Source organism: Chiloscyllium punctatum, chromosome 11 (genome assembly GCF_047496795.1).
Source record: "Chiloscyllium punctatum isolate Juve2018m chromosome 11, sChiPun1.3, whole genome shotgun sequence".
NCBI lineage: Eukaryota > Metazoa > Chordata > Chondrichthyes > Orectolobiformes > Hemiscylliidae > Chiloscyllium > Chiloscyllium punctatum.
Window position 1 is genome coordinate 85,877,236 of NC_092749.1, and position 17,534 is coordinate 85,894,769.

At 40.2% G+C, this 17,534-nt stretch overlaps 1 protein-coding gene across 1 annotated transcript in view; it reads left to right on the forward strand.

The window, feature by feature from the left end:
• The window catches only part of LOC140483396 (centrosomal P4.1-associated protein-like), a 184,722-nt gene that overhangs the window by 100,831 nt on the left and 66,357 nt on the right, over nucleotides 1-17,534 (forward strand). Inside the window, exons 9-10 of the mRNA XM_072581646.1 lie at nucleotides 932-1,135; nucleotides 3,465-3,593. Of these exons, the coding sequence (XP_072437747.1) occupies nucleotides 932-1,135; nucleotides 3,465-3,593 (333 nt within the window). The remainder of the gene's footprint in view (nucleotides 1-931; nucleotides 1,136-3,464; nucleotides 3,594-17,534) is intronic.

Below are 17,534 nucleotides of genomic sequence, written 5' to 3' on the forward strand. Positions count from 1 at the left end.
GAAAGATATCTATCCAGAACAAATCTGTGCAGCAGAATACTGAAGCCGACCTAGAGAAATCTACAAAGAAAGCTTGACATCCGAAGATGATAACTGGTTTTGAAATTGATTTGCCATAAACTTAAGAGGGAATTTATTGGACCAGTATTGTAGAGTAGGAGTTAAATATAGGTTGTTGTCTAATGTTCTTTTTTGGACTTAAAAGAAATAAATTGTTAATTTTTTTCTTTACATAGAAGGATTTTTGTGGTTCTTGGTCACTCATACTTTAACAGATTATGGGGCGTGGTGAGCTTTTCTGTGGGTCTGGTTCAAATTAACAGAGGGTTTTTACTCCATGTCGTAACACTCACCCAACTAATGTCCAGCTTTCTGGATCAAACGGCAGTCGTTTGAAATCCTGCTTCAGGATTCAAAAATTGTATCTAGTGCCCTATTAGATTAACACACTGAAAAACATATTTTTCGATATTTTGTTTAACTTACATGCTCAACATACAATGCTGTTTTTAACAATGCGACAGAGTATTTTACTTTCTGAGCAGTTTGGTTCTAGTAGATGTCTTTAAACAAATGCACTTTCTTATCAGGCTTGCTTTACTCACTGTAAGAACCATGTGCATTGTGTGACATGCAGATATAGATATTGATATTTTCTGTTTTGCTGAAACTTTCTCAATTGCAGTTTAATATTGCATTGTTTGTCCATCCTTGCATAAGTATAGTAATGAAAAGTGCCTATATAAATGTAATCCTTTTTTTAATGTCATTTCATGATGACCCATAATATGTACACCCTAAGTGTTTACATTGAATTTATATATGACCAAATTTAAGAATATGTGACATGTGGTTTAGTGTTTTGAAACTATTTATTTAGTGTTGTTTATTCATGATGACTGTTTTATCCCTTCCTCTCTAATCTTATTAGTTTTTGAAGCATCAGCTAAGTCAGCTCCAGGAAGACTTCAGAAAAAATGAATCAAAATGGTCTCATGCCCACAAATGCCTACGAAATCAGATTGACACATTGACCAAGGAAAACATTGAACTACGTGATGAGTTGAAAGCCGTAGACTGTCATCGACAGGAACCTATGAAAAAGACTGAGATCAGCAAGAAATTTGAAACACCAGTATGAAATTTACTATTGTTCAATATTATTCACTGCGGAATTTTAATCAAAGCTACAGTTGCGGTTTAACGTTACAGTAATTAAGAAGTGTTCAACATAATGGATTTGCTTCATTTAAGATAAAAGTAGATCCTGCATTATGTCAGACTTTCACAATGTCAGAACATCCCTAATGCTTTGCAACAATGAAATACCTCTAAGGTGCAACTGGTGTTCTAATATAGAAAACACAGCAACTAACTTAGATACTGCAAGGTCCCCCAAACAGCGATATGATAAGTAGTGATATAGTATATCATCATCTGTGTTAGGTATTGTTTGAACACTAAATATTGATCAAGACACAGCAGAGAACTCTCTTGCTACTCTTTGGGGATAATGCTAGAGATCTTTTATGTTCACCTGAGCAGGAAGATAAGGCCTCTGTTAAACATTTCAACTGTGCACTTAACCTAGTTTGAAAGATATTTGCCAATTACATGCCCATTCTGAATTTTGATAAATATAGTCTGTATTTTCTTGCAATCCTCATTTGAATAAGCCCTAATTTAGTCCTTTTGCAAATCTTGAAATGGTGCTTCTGATTCCTTAGTCTATATTGTGAACATAAGTGGGGAATAACAGTGGTCCAGCAAGAATTCTGATAGGACACTTTTTCGCCATTCTGAACAATTGCCTTTCGCCCTTTCTGTTTACTATTTTGTTATCAGCTTTCTATCCATTTGGCCACTTGTGTTCTAACTCTATGCACTCTGACTATAAACAGAGTCTGCTGTGCCTTCCTTTTTTGAAATCCAATCCTATTAAATTATTTAACTAATCCTTATCTGCACTTTTTGTTACTTTTCCAAAGAATTTAAACAGCTTGGTTTGAAATCTGTACTGATTGTGCTTAATTATATTTTCACTTTCTAGACCTTTTTCTTTTTCATTACCTTTCTAACCACCAATGTTTAACTGGCTTATAGTTTTCTGGATTTGTCCTGTCTCTATTCTTAGATATAGAAATCACATTAACATGCATAGTTTAGTACAACTAGAATACTCAAAGCAGGGCTCACAGTTTAAGAATGAAGGGTCTCCCAGTTAGAGATGAAGAGTTTTTTTTCTCCCTCAGAGGGTTGTGAGTCTTTGAAATTGTCTTCCCCACTGAGCAGTAGTGGAAGGCTCATAGAATATTTTTAAGGTGTAAATAGATAGCTTTTTGACTAATGAGGGGTGAAAAGTTATTATGCTAGGCCATGGTGGGCAGTTGAAGACACAACCGGTTTAATATGTTGGATGTCCAGCTCATAATCTGATCAGAACATGCTTTTGCTAGACTTCAACTGATTTTTCATTCAGGCTTATAACAATGCTCTTAAGCAGGATCAGGTTGATGATTTTCACGTCTAAAGTATAATTCTCCGTAGATTCTTATAAATTCTAACAAAGTATTTTGAGCATTTTGTATTTTTATTTCCACTTTTTTTAGATTAGATGACTTACAATGTGGAAACAGGTCCTTCGGCCCAACAAGTCCACACTGACCCGTCGAAGCGCAACCCACCCATACCCCTACATCTACATCTACATCTACTCCTTACCTAACACTACGGGCAATTTAGCAGGGCCAATTCACCTAACCTGCACATCTTTGGAGTGTGGGAGGAAACCGGAGCACCCGGAGGAAACCCACGCAGACACGGGGAGAATGTGCAAACTCCACACAGTCAGTCGCCTGAGGCGGGAATTGAACCCACGTCTCTGGCGCTGTGAGGCAGCAATGCTAACCACTGTGCTACCGTGCCGCCCACAATGTCTGTAGTATTTTTCCTGGAATTTTGTCGGATGGGGTGTGGAGTTGGAGGCTGAGATGGTTTATTATCATGGTTCCTATTTAATTAACATATCATCTCAATGCTATTCTGGATAAATATACCCTTCCTCCCTGGCCTCTTCTCCTTTTCTGCTGTGCAAAGTGATTGGTGACCTAGCTTTACCCAGTAGGATGCAAAATAACAGAAGACTGCTCTCATCATCCCACATTCACCTTTTCCCACCAATTCTGCCCTTTCATATGCATAACATTTGAACATTGCTCTCAAAGCTTGCATGTGGAAAGCTATTTGACATAGCAGACATTAGGAAAATCACTGTTGAGAAGTGTTTGCTCAAGTTACATGCGCTAACATCAAACAGCAAGGAGGAATACAACATCATATTGCCCCTGCAATAGTGCATTTTGATTGATCCTTGATGAGCAAAAGTAAATTTGTTTCTTGCTATAAGCAGCGTATTATCATGATACTTTACTATAGTAATAAATATCACATTTGATAACATCTAGGTGTCAGATGCCATCATTAAAGGTACATCACAAAGAGTCTCATGCAGGCAAAGGAGTCGTAGTTCAACTCCAACTGGAAGAAGAATGCCTGTGGAAAGAAGACTGACCCCTGTGGATTCTGAGCTGAAGGTATTGCATACTTACTTTGAAGTTATTATTGCTCATTTATATATATATCCAGTGAATAATGCTTAATACATGGTGATTTTTTATAGATATTTTTATTGAAAATTTAACATTTTTACAAGTTTACAAAATTTAAAAAAACCCAAGTATAAACATTGATATACAATTAAATCTTAAATAAATAATAACCAAAATTTAACAAAAGAAAAATACCGAGAAAAAAAACAAAACTCAACTAACTACTAATCTAACCTACAACTAACCAGAGTGTATAATTAAGTCTCTTACATTATTCAAATAAGAGAAAAAAAACCTGACGGATAACACAGAAATTGGGTAGTGAGATACATGCTCGGAATGTATTAACATCAAATGTAACAAAACCCGTACTCATGCGGGATTCCTCTCCCAAAGGGCCCCGGACCAGCCAGGTTCGCCATCTCCATTAAATAAAAGTCTTTGTTAGGATGGCCAAAATATCTGTATTTATATAATTCAAGAAGGGCTGCCATATTTTATGGAATAATGCGGTCTTTTGGTGCACGATATTTGTTAGGAAATCAAGGGGAATACATTCCATAATTAATCTGTGCTAGTTTGAAAGTCCAGGGGGGCCCTCAGCCACCCAGTTTACCAAAATATTTTTCCTTGCACAGAAAGAGAGAATAGAAAATAATTTCTTCCCGTGCATATCCAGGGAGGGTAAATTCGAAAAGCCCAAAAGGAAAGATACAGGGTCCACTCTAATTTCCGTTCCTAAGATTTCTGTCAGGGCACTTGCTACTTTAGTCCAATATCTACAGATCTTATGACAGGTCCATAGGCAATGTACAAGAGTGCCCACCTCTATTTTACATTTGGGACATATTGGAGATGCTCCTGCCTTAAATTTTGCCAATCAATCCGGTGCTATATGGGCCCTATGAAGTATCTTCAGCTGAATGGCCTGAGTTCTGTTGCAGATGGTGATTCTTCTGGCGTTTTCCCAAATGTCATTCCATGTTTCTATAGAGATTTCTAGTCCCAATTCCTGATCCCATGTTTTAAGCAGATTGTCCATAAGTCCTGATACTTCATCATGTAGTAAATGATAAATAGTACTGACGGAAGATACCCCATTGGCCAAAGAATTCTACATTCTCTATCTGATTTATAAAGACTATCTAATAACGTCTTCTTCTGTATATAATCTCGAATTTGGAAGTATTGAAAGGGGTCTCCATTCGGTAATCTGAATTTCTGACGCAGCTGTTCAAAAGACGTCAGGACCCCTTCTTTAAATAGATCCCCTAAACAAGAGATACCCCTGGATCTCTAGAGTTTGAAAGTGGCATCCGTAAGCCCCGGTTGAACTCCCCATGCTCCCACTATCGGAGCATAGGGGGATGTTTTATGTGAGTTGCCCTCATTTTGCCGCATTATATTCCAAGCTTTAATTGTGTTTAGTATTATAGGGTTTTTACAGTGATCCGTAATGATTTTTCTCTTGTCTGAAAATAAAAGGTTAATAAGTGGGCATTTTACTTGAGAAGCCTCGATGTCCAGCCAGATTGATTGTGCATCAGACAAGACCCAATCAGCTATGTAACTTAATAGGGAACTTAACTGATATTTCCTGAAATCTGGAAAATCCAATCCTCCCCTTGCCTGTGGAAGCTATAGCTTCTTCAGCTTAATGAGGGGCTGTCTATGATTCCAGATAAAGGAATCCAACCAGCCATATAATTTACGTAGTGCCAGCCTCGGCAGCATCACCAGAAGCATTCTTATAGGATATAGGAGACAGTGCAGGACATTCATTTTAATTAGTGCTATTCTGCCTAACCAGGAAATTGGAAGGTCTCCCCATCGCTGGAGGTCCTGCCTTATCCTTTCCAGTAAATACACAAAGTTAGCCTTGTAAAACTGACCAAATACTGGGATAATAAAAATGCCTAAATATAAGAAACCCTCCAGGGACCAACGAAAGGGAAAGTGGGATCCGTCCAATAAGTGGGATATACTAGTGAGGCCACCCATTGGCATGGCCTCCGATTTTGAGAGATTAATTTTGTAACCTGAAAATGCACTAAATGTATTAATACCATGGATTAAGTGAGGCACGGACATCAAAGGATTACTGAGAAATAGAAGATCATCTGCATAAAGGGTAATTTTATGTTTACCTATACCAATCCTCGGGGCTGTTATATTAGGGTCAGCCCGTATAGCTTCTGCTAGTGGCTCAATTATTAGCGTAAATAGCAATGGCGAGAGAGGACATCCCTGATGGCAGCCCCTATCCACACTGAAGCTATCCGAGCCTAATCCATAGGTAATCACAACTGCTTTGGGATCACTTTACAGTGTTGAGACCCAACTGGTAAACACCTTTCCAACGCCAAACCTTTCCAATGTGTAAAACAAATATGACCATTCAACCCTGTCGAATGCCTTTTCCGCGTCTAATGAGAGTATAACTCCTGGTATCTTTCCCTGATGGCAGGCTTGGATCATATTCAAAACCCTTCTAACATTATTGGATGATCTATGGCTCTTAATAAACCCCGTCTGGTCCTCCTTTATGATATGTGGCAATACCCTTTCTAGCCTCAATGCTAACGTTTTAGAGAGATTTTAAAATTTACATTCAGCAAGGATATTGGTCTATATGACACGCAATCTTCTGGGTTCTTTCCTTTATTAAGGATAAGAGAGATATTTGCCTCTTTCAGCGAAGGCGGGAGACAGCCCTGACTGTATGCGTAGTTATACATGTCCATAAGTGGACCAGCCAATATTCCTGGAAATTCTTTATAGAATTCAGCTTGAAACCCATCTGGGCCCGGTGTCTTACCGCTCTGAAGTTGCCTGATTGCATCAAGTATTTCTTGGATTGTTAGGGGACATTCAAGACCGATACCTGTTCTGGAGTTAGGTCCGGAAAGGTCAGGTTTTTTAAAAATGATTGCATCCTCCTAGTCCTGTCTTCACAATCCTGCGATTTATATAAATCAGAATAAAATTTTCTAAAGATTGCGTTAATCCTTTTATGATCATCGGTCAAAATACCCGTACTTTCCTTGATAGACGTGATAGTTTGAGGGGCCTTCTTTTTCCTTGCAAGAAATGCTAAGTATCAACCAGGTTTATTGCCAAATTCATATAACCTTTGTTTTGCAAATAATATTTCCCTCTTAGCCGTTTGGGTAAGCGTGGTGGTTAGAGCTGTCCTAAGGGCCTTAATCCTTTGCAATTTGATAATAGAAGGTCTGTCAGCGTATGCTGTTTCAGCCGCTTTTAAGCGAGCTTCAAGCAGACGCTGTTGTTCTCCCTTTAATTTTTTCTGGGTCGCTGAGTATGAGATGATCAAACCTCGGGCGTAAGCTTTGATGGTCTCCCACATCATTGATGGGTTGCTAGCCGTACCTAAATTAATCTATAAAAAAGTTTTCAATTCTTGAGAGAAGTACTTTACGAATTTACTATCTTTCATTCAGGAAGGTGTCCATATGCCAATGCCGGGGGGATATCTCATTGTTCCTCGCCTTGATTTCCATATATACAGCAGCATAATCGGAAATTGCTATACTGCCTATTTTACAGGATAATATGGAATTTTTAAAAATCGAGGGGGCAAAAAACATATCGATTCTGGTATGGAATTTATGTGGATTGGAGTAAAAAGAAAAATCTCTGCCCTGTGGATGGAGGCATCTCCATATATCTACTAGTCCTAATCCTTTGTTCAAATCCACCAATTGTCTAGATCTGGGCGATACTCCCGCAGTACTCTTGGGAATCCTATCTATTTCCGGATCCATAATACAACTAAAGTCTCCCCCTATAATTGTATGACGAGCACCGAGAGCCATCAATTTTGAGAAGGCTTCCATTATAAATTTAAAAGGATGTGCCGGGGGACAATACAAATTTAAAATCCCATATTCCTCTCCATTTATAAGGGCTTTAATCAGAATATATCGTCCAGATTCGTCTTTTATCTGATTTAGGATTTTGAAAGGGAAATTCTTCCAAATAAGAATAACAACTCCCCTGCTTTTTGAGCTAAAAGAAGAAAAGAAAGGCCCGATCAAATCCACCCTGTCGTAATTTCAAGTGTTCTTTATCCAATAAGTGTGTCTCCTGTAGGAGAGCTATATCAACCCTTTCTTTCTTGAGGTTTGATAATATTTTCTTCCTTTTGACTGGTGAATTACTCCCCTTGACATTTCAGATGCACCACTTAACCGACTGATCAACCATGATCGTCCGGGCAAATCCGAGACCCCTCGGGAGGGGAAACCCAATCCAGAACATCCCGAGCATAGAGTGTATAAAATTCACAAAAATAAAAGCTCTCTAATACACTCACAACAGTATAGTAAAAAGCTATTTCTAAATTTTAAAAAAAGTATTTAAATGGAGATTTCCCCCCTTGTTCCCAGGGGGTATCACTTCCTTTCCAAACGTCCATCGTATTCTCTCCCAACCAGTGCCACACCCTTGACCAAGGCGCTCCTCAATAGGATGAAGAAAATTCAAATATACTACGGAGCTAGAGTTAACAGTGTGCACCCTACCCCCACCCCCCCACCCACACCAACACCTGGATATATTTGGTAATGTTAATACCATGTATAAACGTATATAACTATAAAATTACAACCTCAACAAGTAATAATTAAATATAATAATACAAAATAACAAGGGAAAACAACCCCGCTCCAAGAGACAGAGGTAAAATAGAATAAGGTAACCACCTTAACTAGACCCCCAGGCCTATATATAGAATTAAAAAAAGGGGGAGAAAATCGTTAAGTAGAGAACAAATAAATAAACCCCTCTCCCCACCCCCCAAGATAATATTAAACAGTAAGGTAAAAAAACAGGATTAATATATAAAAAACAGGGAGGCGGGGGATGTAAACCGGAGTGGGGGGAAAGCAAACCAACATCAATTATCTCTTACAGTTTATCTAAGGGAGTCCAAAAATTCTTTGACCTTTTCCGGCGATCCAAAATTATACACGGACCCTTCATGGTTAAAGCGTAGCGTTGCTGGGTAGCGCAAGGAGTACTGAATATTTAAGTCCCTTAAACACTTCTTCGCCTCATCAAACACCTTCCTCTTTCAGACCAGAGCTGGGGAAAAGTCCTGGAATAACATGATCATGGATCCTTTATAGATCATGGCTTGGGGATCTTTTCCAAGATTTCTGGAGGCTAAGAGTATCTGCCTCTCCTTGTAGCTCTGCAACCGGAACAGGACCAGGCGGGGGCACATATTGCAACCCGGTAGGCCCATTCCACCTTTACCTGGCCTGATCCAGCCTCCAGATTTAAAAGCTGTGGAAGCCACTGTTCAAGGAACACTGTAAGCTGGACTTGCTCTTCCCGTTCGGGAAGGCCCAGCAAATGAATGCTTTTTCGACGACTTCGATTCTCGAGGTCGTCAATGTGATTCTCTTAGGTCTGGACTCACTGTTCGAGAGTCTGGACCCAATCCACGGCCGATTGTGCTGTAGTTTCGGAGGTCACAGCCTTTAGCTCCGCCCCTCCGACTTGCCGCTCAATTTCCTTGATGTCTCGTCGGTGCTTTTGCAGCACGGCCAAGAGTAAGTCCCATCGGCTTTGGGATTCTTCAATAAAAGCGTTGATCTTCGCTTCGAGTTTGGAGATTATTTCCATGAGGCTCGTCACCGTAGGTAAGTCCCCCGGGGCGGCTGTGGATGCCTCTGCTGCAGCTGGAGAGGGTGGGGGAGGGGTTCATGCCTGCTGAGAGCTGCGGGCTACCTTCCCTTTAGTCATTTTTACTGGAGATTAAATTGTTTAAGTTCAATACTAAACACCTAATTACATTAAGTAAAAACTATTTTAAATGATTTGGTGAGTGTGGTGGGGGTGGGTGACCCACTTTGCCCAAGTCTTGGGAGTAGTACTGTAGACTCAGACTTGCTGGGTCGCCGCCATCTTGGATCCCCACATGGTGATTTTAAGTCAATGCAGTACTTGAGTTGTGGCAATTCTTGTGACAGTACTTGTGACAATTCCAAAGTCATATGCTATTAAAATCAACCAGACCAGACCAAACCAGAGACCCTCAGAATATTTTAAGAAGGTGGCCAAGAACCTAACTTTTTCCTATTTTTATGGTAGATGTGAAGTGCGAGTTTCCAGAAGCAATGTGACTGATCAAACTACTCAACATTAAGCAAAACACAATTTATTTAAGAGCTACACATTATGGCTAATACTGTAGTTAAAATAAAAACAAAAGAAAGAGGAATTTAAAATAACTTTACAATTGGAAAACTTAACTGAATAATAAATACAGTACCTATACTAATTAAAATTCTGGTTAATCCAAGGTGTAAAAAATTTTGGCTGTCTTGGGTAAAATTTGTAAATAGTCTTAGATGGGGCACTGGAAGTGTACTAGCTCATAATTTATTGCCACTGACCTTGGTTCAGTTTTCCTATCATGGCCTGAACGCCGCACAACTTTCCATCTGGGAAAATTGGGGATAGGGTAGAATGAATGGCTACCCAACTGCAAACTGACTGGATCAGTTAAGAGGCCTTTAAAGCCAAATATCACATGTTTAACCCTTTAAATTTTTGCAGTGATAACCCTTATATAAGACTGTGGTTATATTGTATTGAATATTAGACATGACACTATTTGAGCAATGATATCCAAGCAAAACAGAATGACCATTATGCTTGAGGAGAAAATCAATGTTCACATAACTACTCCCTGGTCATGCCTGAGACCCCATCTTGTCAATCAATATGCATAATACTTCCATAATGTCTGTTGTTATGGTCTCAGTTGATGGTAATTTTGGACAAGTCAGATTCCAGAACAAAACCTGGCTTGGGAGATTTTTTTAAAATCAGTTAATCTGATGGTTAATCATTGAAACATATTCACATTTGGCTGCAGATGTTCAATAGTAACAGATTAAAAGTTTATTACATAAAAACAGTATAGATCAAATATATTGATACAGAAGACAGTTTAGAATATTTCAACACAAGTGGCTAAACAAATCTCAGCACTAAAACTAAAACAAATTAACACGAATGTTGGAAATCTGACTTAAAATATAAAATGTTTTGGATAAGGTTCATATTGAACTTCCTAAGTTGCTTCAGCATTTTTAATTTTTAAACAAAGTTTCAATCTCTTTCTCAAACTATCTCTTGTAGAAATTCAAGTCCAGAGAAGTTATACTCCTAGCTCAATTCTGTAAGTTTATACTAACTGACTTCTTTCAAGTTCTATCAATATATCACAGCTTAGGCATGCAAAGAACCAATATAATCTTTAATTCTGCTTCTCTAGATGTTATTTGACCATGTCACATGTGGCTCAAATAAGGCACCTTTGCTTTGGCAAATTCACTTCTAGCCAAATGTATGACTAAATTAACTCCTTGTAATTGATCAAATAGTTAATTCAAGTTGTGTAAATATTCTTCCTAGGTTTAGCTGAAAATAACCAAGTCATCAAGTGTGTGCAATACAGTTACACAGTCCTTTATTACTTTCTTGGTTACTCATTGGCAGGTTACTGGTACAATCTTCATTCCAAATGGCATGACTTTACATTGTTAAAGTCTATCTGGTGTTTCAAAGTCTGATGTTTCTCGGCTCGACCAATCAATAGAACTCGATGCTAACCTTTTAGCAAGTCAGATTTGGTGATGAATTGTGCATGTTCAATGCTGTCTTTTAGTCATGGAATAAGATAACAGTCTGCTCTTGATACTGCATTGACTTTGTGATAATCAGTCCAAAATCTTTGTTATCCATCTAGTTTCAGCATCTTCATTACAGGGGAGTTCCAGCTACCAAGGGTGGAATCTTCACAGCCCCTAAATAATATAGGCATTGGTGAGAAAAGTTGGGAGAATAAAATGTGATGTCCAGCAAATAACATCCCAATGAGAGCAATAAATCCCATTGTCAGCTGTGAGATGATATTCTTGCCAATGAGTGATGAGAGGCCTATTTGGATGCATAAGCAAGTATTCACATGCACTAATATCCTTATTATTGCACTATCTTGTCTCGTTGATATGCAGTTTTCTATTCTTGCACTCATCATATAGAAACTAGACAATGCCAAATCTTCATGGGTAAGTCAGAGTAGTAACCTGGCAACTCAAACTTGCTGCATGCTCCTTCAGACTTCCATCAGTCATAAATATCCCAGAGCATGAATCGTGGACTCCAACCCAATGCATCCCAAGTAAAGCAGAACCTAAAGCTTCCCATTGGTAAAGCTGGGTACCAATTACTCTCTGTCCTACAATGTCCAGGGCAAATGAAATGAAGCCTACAGAGCAATAATTGACCAGATGCATAACAGATATTTAAACATTAAGCCAATACAAGGAATCCTGAGATGTCACAGTAGCGGCTAGTACATTTGCCTACATTGAGTAGAGAATATGATGAGTGGAGTGCCATAGGGGATTGGTGTATAGATAACGAGGTAACTTCAGGAAGATAGCATGACAAAAGTTGCCAGAGATTAATGAGAGAAACCCTAAATGAAACTAAGCTAATTTATAGTAGGCTTCAATCCCATAAATATGTTTGCTTATATTATTGTTCATCATGAGCGTAATTTCTTCCCTCACTTTAGCTAACTCCTCTGGATTAAGTCCATAAAGGGTTGTAAGTAACATATTCCCTTCATTAACGTCATGTATATCTAAAGGTATTTTTCCTGGCCTATTCAGACAAATTCATTTGAATCTCAATAGCATTTATAAAATTATATAAACTTACCTTGGGTGTTCAGTGTTCTCCATTTTGCCAGTAGCAGTAGCAGTGGGGGGAGTGACAGCAAGGACAAGGAGCCTGCTGACAAGATAAATTAAAAATTATATAAACTTACCTCGGGTGTTCAGCAGTGTCCATTTTGCCAGTAACAGTAGCAGTAGGAGGAGCAACAGCGAGGACCTGCTGGAAGGTACATTTAAAATTATATAAACCTATCTCGTGAATAGGCAGAGTGCACACTGAGCAGGAGCGGACACGGGACTGCTGAGTAAGTAAAGTAACATATTTGAGTCATTGCATGACCTGAAACACTACTTCGGTAGTGTCTCCCACCCATCCTCCTCCTCTAACCAAAACAAAAGGTTCTGTGCGCCGGATTGGTAAGGTAACTAGTTCTTGTTTAGTCTTTATTTTTCTTCAGTCTCTTTGGGAACTTAGAACACTGAGGATGGTGGTTAGGGCAGTTGAATGTTCCTCCTTAGGAATGTGGCGGGATAAGGGTCACCACTAGTGTCCCTGCTGACTGCATCTGCGGGAAGTGCACCCAACTCCAGCTCCTCGAAAACCACATTAGGGAACTGCAGCTGAAGCTGGAGCTGGATGAACTTCGGATCATTCGGGAGGTGGAGGGGTTATTGAATGGAGTTACAGGAAGGTAGTCACACCTTAGGTACAAGAAAAAGGCAGATGGGTTACTGTCAGGGGAAAGAACAGGAACCGGCAGGCAGTGCAGGGAACCCCTGTGGCTGTTCCCCTCAATCCTGGATCCTGTTGGGGGGATGATTTACCTGCAGTAAGCCATGGGCTACAGGTCTCTGGTAGAGAGTCTGTTCCTGTTGTTCAGAAGGGAAGTGGGGAGATGAGCAGAACATTACTCATTGCGGACTCCATAGTTAGGGGGACAGATAGGAAATTCTCTGGGAACGAGAGAGACTTGCGGTTGATGTATTGCCTCCAAGGTGCCAGGGGTCATGAAGTCTCGGATCATGTTTTCGGAATCCATGAGGGGGAGGGGGAGCAGCCCCAAGTCATGGTCCACATAGATACTAATGACATAGGAAAGGGGATGGATTCATACATGGAACTGTGATGTTGTTGCCATTACGGAGTCTTGGATATCACAGGGGCAGAAATGGTTCTTGGATGTTCCAGGGTTTAGATGGTTCAAAAGGATTAGGTTGGGAGGTAAAAAAGGTGGGGGAATGGCATTGCTAATCAGAGATAGTATCACAGCTGCAGAAAGGGAGATTGTCGAGGAGGATTTGTCTACAGAGGCAGTATGGGTGGAAGTCAGAAACAGGTAAGGAGCAGTCATTTTACTGGACGTCTTTGACAGATCCTCCAATAGCAACAGAGACATGGAGAAGCAGATTAGGAGTCAAATTTTGGAAAGGTGCAGAATTAACAGGGTTGTTATCATGGTTGACTTTAATTACCCTAATATTGATTGGAACCTCCTTAGTTCAAATAGTTTGGATGGGTCAATTTTTGTCAGCTGTGTCCAGGAAGCGTTCCTGACTCACTATGTAGATAGGCTGATTAGAGGGGAGGCCATATTGGATTTAGTGCATGGCAACGAACCATGCCAGGTGTCCAATCTCTCGGTGGGAGAGCACTTTGGTGATAGTGATCAAACTCACTGACCTTTTCTGTACTCATGGAGAAGGATAGGAGCAGATGGTATGAGAAAGTATTTAATTGGTGGAGGCGGAATTACAGTGCTATTAGGCAGGAACTAGGGTGCCTAATTTGGGAACAGATGTTCTCAAGGAAATGCACAACAGAAATGTGGAGGTTTTTTAGGGAGCTCTTGCTGATAGTGTTGGACAGGTTTGTCCCACTGGGGCAAGGGAGGGATGGTAGATTGAAAGAACCATGGGTGACATGGGATGTGGAAAATCTCTCTAATCAAGAGGAAGAAGGAAGCTTATTAAGGTTGAGGAGGCAAGGATCTGACAGGGCTCTAGAGGGTTACAAGGTACCCAGGAAGGAACTGAAGAATGGACTTACAGGATTTAGAAGGGGGCATGACAAAGGTTTAGCGGGTAGGACTAAGGAAAACCCTAAGGCATCGTACACTTATGTGAGGAACAAGAGGCTGGCCAAAGTGAGGGTAAGGCTGATCAGTGATAGAGGAGGGAGCTCGTGCCTGGAGTCAGAGGAGGTAGGAGAGGTCCTTAATGAATACTTTGTTTCAGTATTTACTACTGAGAGGGCTCTTGTCGTTTGTGAGGACAGTGTGAAACAGACTGATATGTGCAAACAGATTGATGTTAAGAAAGAGGATGTGCTGACAATGTTGAAAAACATAAGGAAAGATAAGTGCCCTGGGCCAGACGGTATATACCCAGGTTACTACAGGAAGTGAGAGAAGAGATTGCTGGACCTTTGGTGATGATCTTTGTGTCTTCACTGTCCACTGGAGTAGTTCCAGATGATTGAAGGGTGACAAATACTATTCCCTTTTTCAAGAAGGGGAAGAGGGATAATCCTGGGAGCTACAGACCATCAATGTTACGTCTGTGGTGGGCAAATTGTTGGAGAGGATTTTGAGAGACAGGCTTTATGATTATTTTGAAAATCATAGTTTGATTCGAGATAGCCAGTATGGTTTTGTGAGGGACAGGTCATGCCTCACAAACCTTATTGAATTCTTTGAGGATGTGACAAAACACATTGATGAAGGTAGAGCAGTGGGTGTGGCATACATGGATTTTAGCAAGGCATTTGATAAGGTTCCCCATTGTAGGGTTATTCAGAAAGTAAGGAGGCATGGGATACAGGGAAATGTGTTTGTCTGGATACAGAATTGGCTGGCCCATAGAAGACTGAGGGTGGTTGTAGATGGAAAATAGATTGAGCTTGATGACGAGTGGTGTTCCACAGGTATCGGTTCTGGGACCTCTCGTCTTTGTGATTTTTATAAATGACTTGGATAAGGAAGTGGAAGGGTGGGTTAGTAAGTTTGCCAATGACACATAGGTTGGTAAAGTGGTGGATAGTGGAGGGCTATTGTAAATTGCAACGGTACATTGACAGGATGAAGAACTGGGCTGAGAAGTGGGAGATGAGTTCAACCTGGAAAAGTGCGAAGTGATTCATTTTGGAAGGTTGAATTTGAATGCAGAATGCAGGGTTAAAGGCAGGATTTTTGGCAATGTGGAGGAACAGAGGAATCTTGGGGTCTATGTCCATCGATCCCTTAAAATTGCCATCCAAGTTGATAGAGTTATTAAGAAGGTGTATAGTGTGTTCATGATTTGGAGATATAGTGTGTTGGCTTTCATTAGCAGGGGGCTTGAGTTTAAGAGTCATGAGGTCATGCTGCAGCTCTATAGAACCCTGGTTCGACCACACTTGGAATATTGTGTTCAATTCTGGTTGCCTCATTATAGTAAGTATGTGGAAGCTTTAGAGAGGGTGTAGAGGAGATTTGCCAGTATGCTGCCTAGACTGGAGGGTATGCCTTGTGATGTAAGCTTGAGGAAGCTCGGGCTTTTCTCATTGGAACGAAGAAGAATGAGAGGTGACTTGATAGAGGTGTACAAATTGTTTAGAGGCATAGTTAAAGTGAATAGCCAGAGACTTTTTCCCAGGGTGGAAATGGCTATCACGAGGGAGCATAATTTTAAGGTGATTGGAGGAAGGTTTAGGGGAGATGTCAAAGGTAGCATCTTTACACAGTGAGTGGAACACACTGCCAACGATGGTAGTAGAGTCAGATACATTAGGGACATTTAAGAGACTCTTGGATAGGCATATGGAAGATAGTAAAATGAAGTGTATGTAGGTTAGTGTGATCTTAGAATATGATAAAAGTTCGGCACAACATCAAGGGCCAAAGGGCCTGTACTGAGCTGTACTGTTCTATATTTGATCAATAGGGGAATCAAAGGTTATGGAGAAAAGGCAAGAAAGTGGACATGAGGTGTATTGGATCAGCAACGATCCTATTGAACAGGGTTCAAGGGACTGAATAGTCTACTCCTGTTCCTATTCCTTAGGATCTTATAACTAAGTCGTGGGCCTGGGAGAGTGGTGTAAATTAAGGAGTTGAAAACTAAATAAAAGTGCTAAGTGGAAACATGTGTAGGCTTAAACCTGTTGGGGTTTACAGGGAATGCAAAGAAGAAAGGAACAGTTGGTTTGGTAGTCACCTAGATTAACAGGCTGAGTCTATGACTCCCTCTGTGAAAGCTACCTATGTTGCCTTCCATCATCATCCAAATCACAAATATGCAGTGGAAATGAAAAGTGGCTGCCATCACATCCAAAGTGAGTGAAGTAAGTGTTTTTTATCTCTCTCTGTCTAAAGGTGTCAACTCCACTTGTGAGCAATCTGAGGCCCTTCAAGGCGAAATTGCATCAATCAAGCGCTCACATAGTACAGGTTAAAGACATCTGTAATCACAGAATTCTGCATGTGAACAGTCATGATCTATTATGTTGAAAACAAGTCCTGGCCACGAGCAATCTTAACCATATCATTGCTCATTAAAAAATGATCACCGTCATCTCTGTCATGAAGTAGTCAAAGGCAACCGATAAAGTTTCATCTCAGTGCCACATTTCATGAAGACAGTCCAGTTTCTCATAGGCTGCACAGGAGCACGGAGGTGCTATCTTCCTATACTGAACTGTATCTACTTTCTTTTTCACAATGCTGTCTTTCTCGAGTGATGGGTGGGGGAGATAACAGATAAACCTATCAGACTTACAATATCCTATGTATTTCTGCTGCATAGGATGGAATAAGGTTTATTATGTCAAAAGCCTATGTAGAGGCACCATACAGTCCTCCAAGTCCCACTATATTGAGAGAATAGTCATTAATATGTATTGCAGCTGCTGGCTGATCACATAAATAAGGAACTTTATAGTTTCTGATTTCCTTGTCATTACTGATATTAAATGGTGTTATCATTGCTTGTGGCTGTTGGATAGCAAAGGTGCAAAGAAATGGAGGAGGGTCAAATGCACCAGCAAGCCCAGGACCAGTAGCAACCATCAATGTTGCCAAATAGCCTGCACAAAAAAAAACACAGTTGAAGGGTCCCTAAGGAGGCTGAGGCAGTACAGAAGTCTTTTGTCCTCAACGCTATTTCCTCGAGATGAGCAAGGCTTATTGCTGTCAGCAAATGACAATGTCCTGGGGCACCATCACAG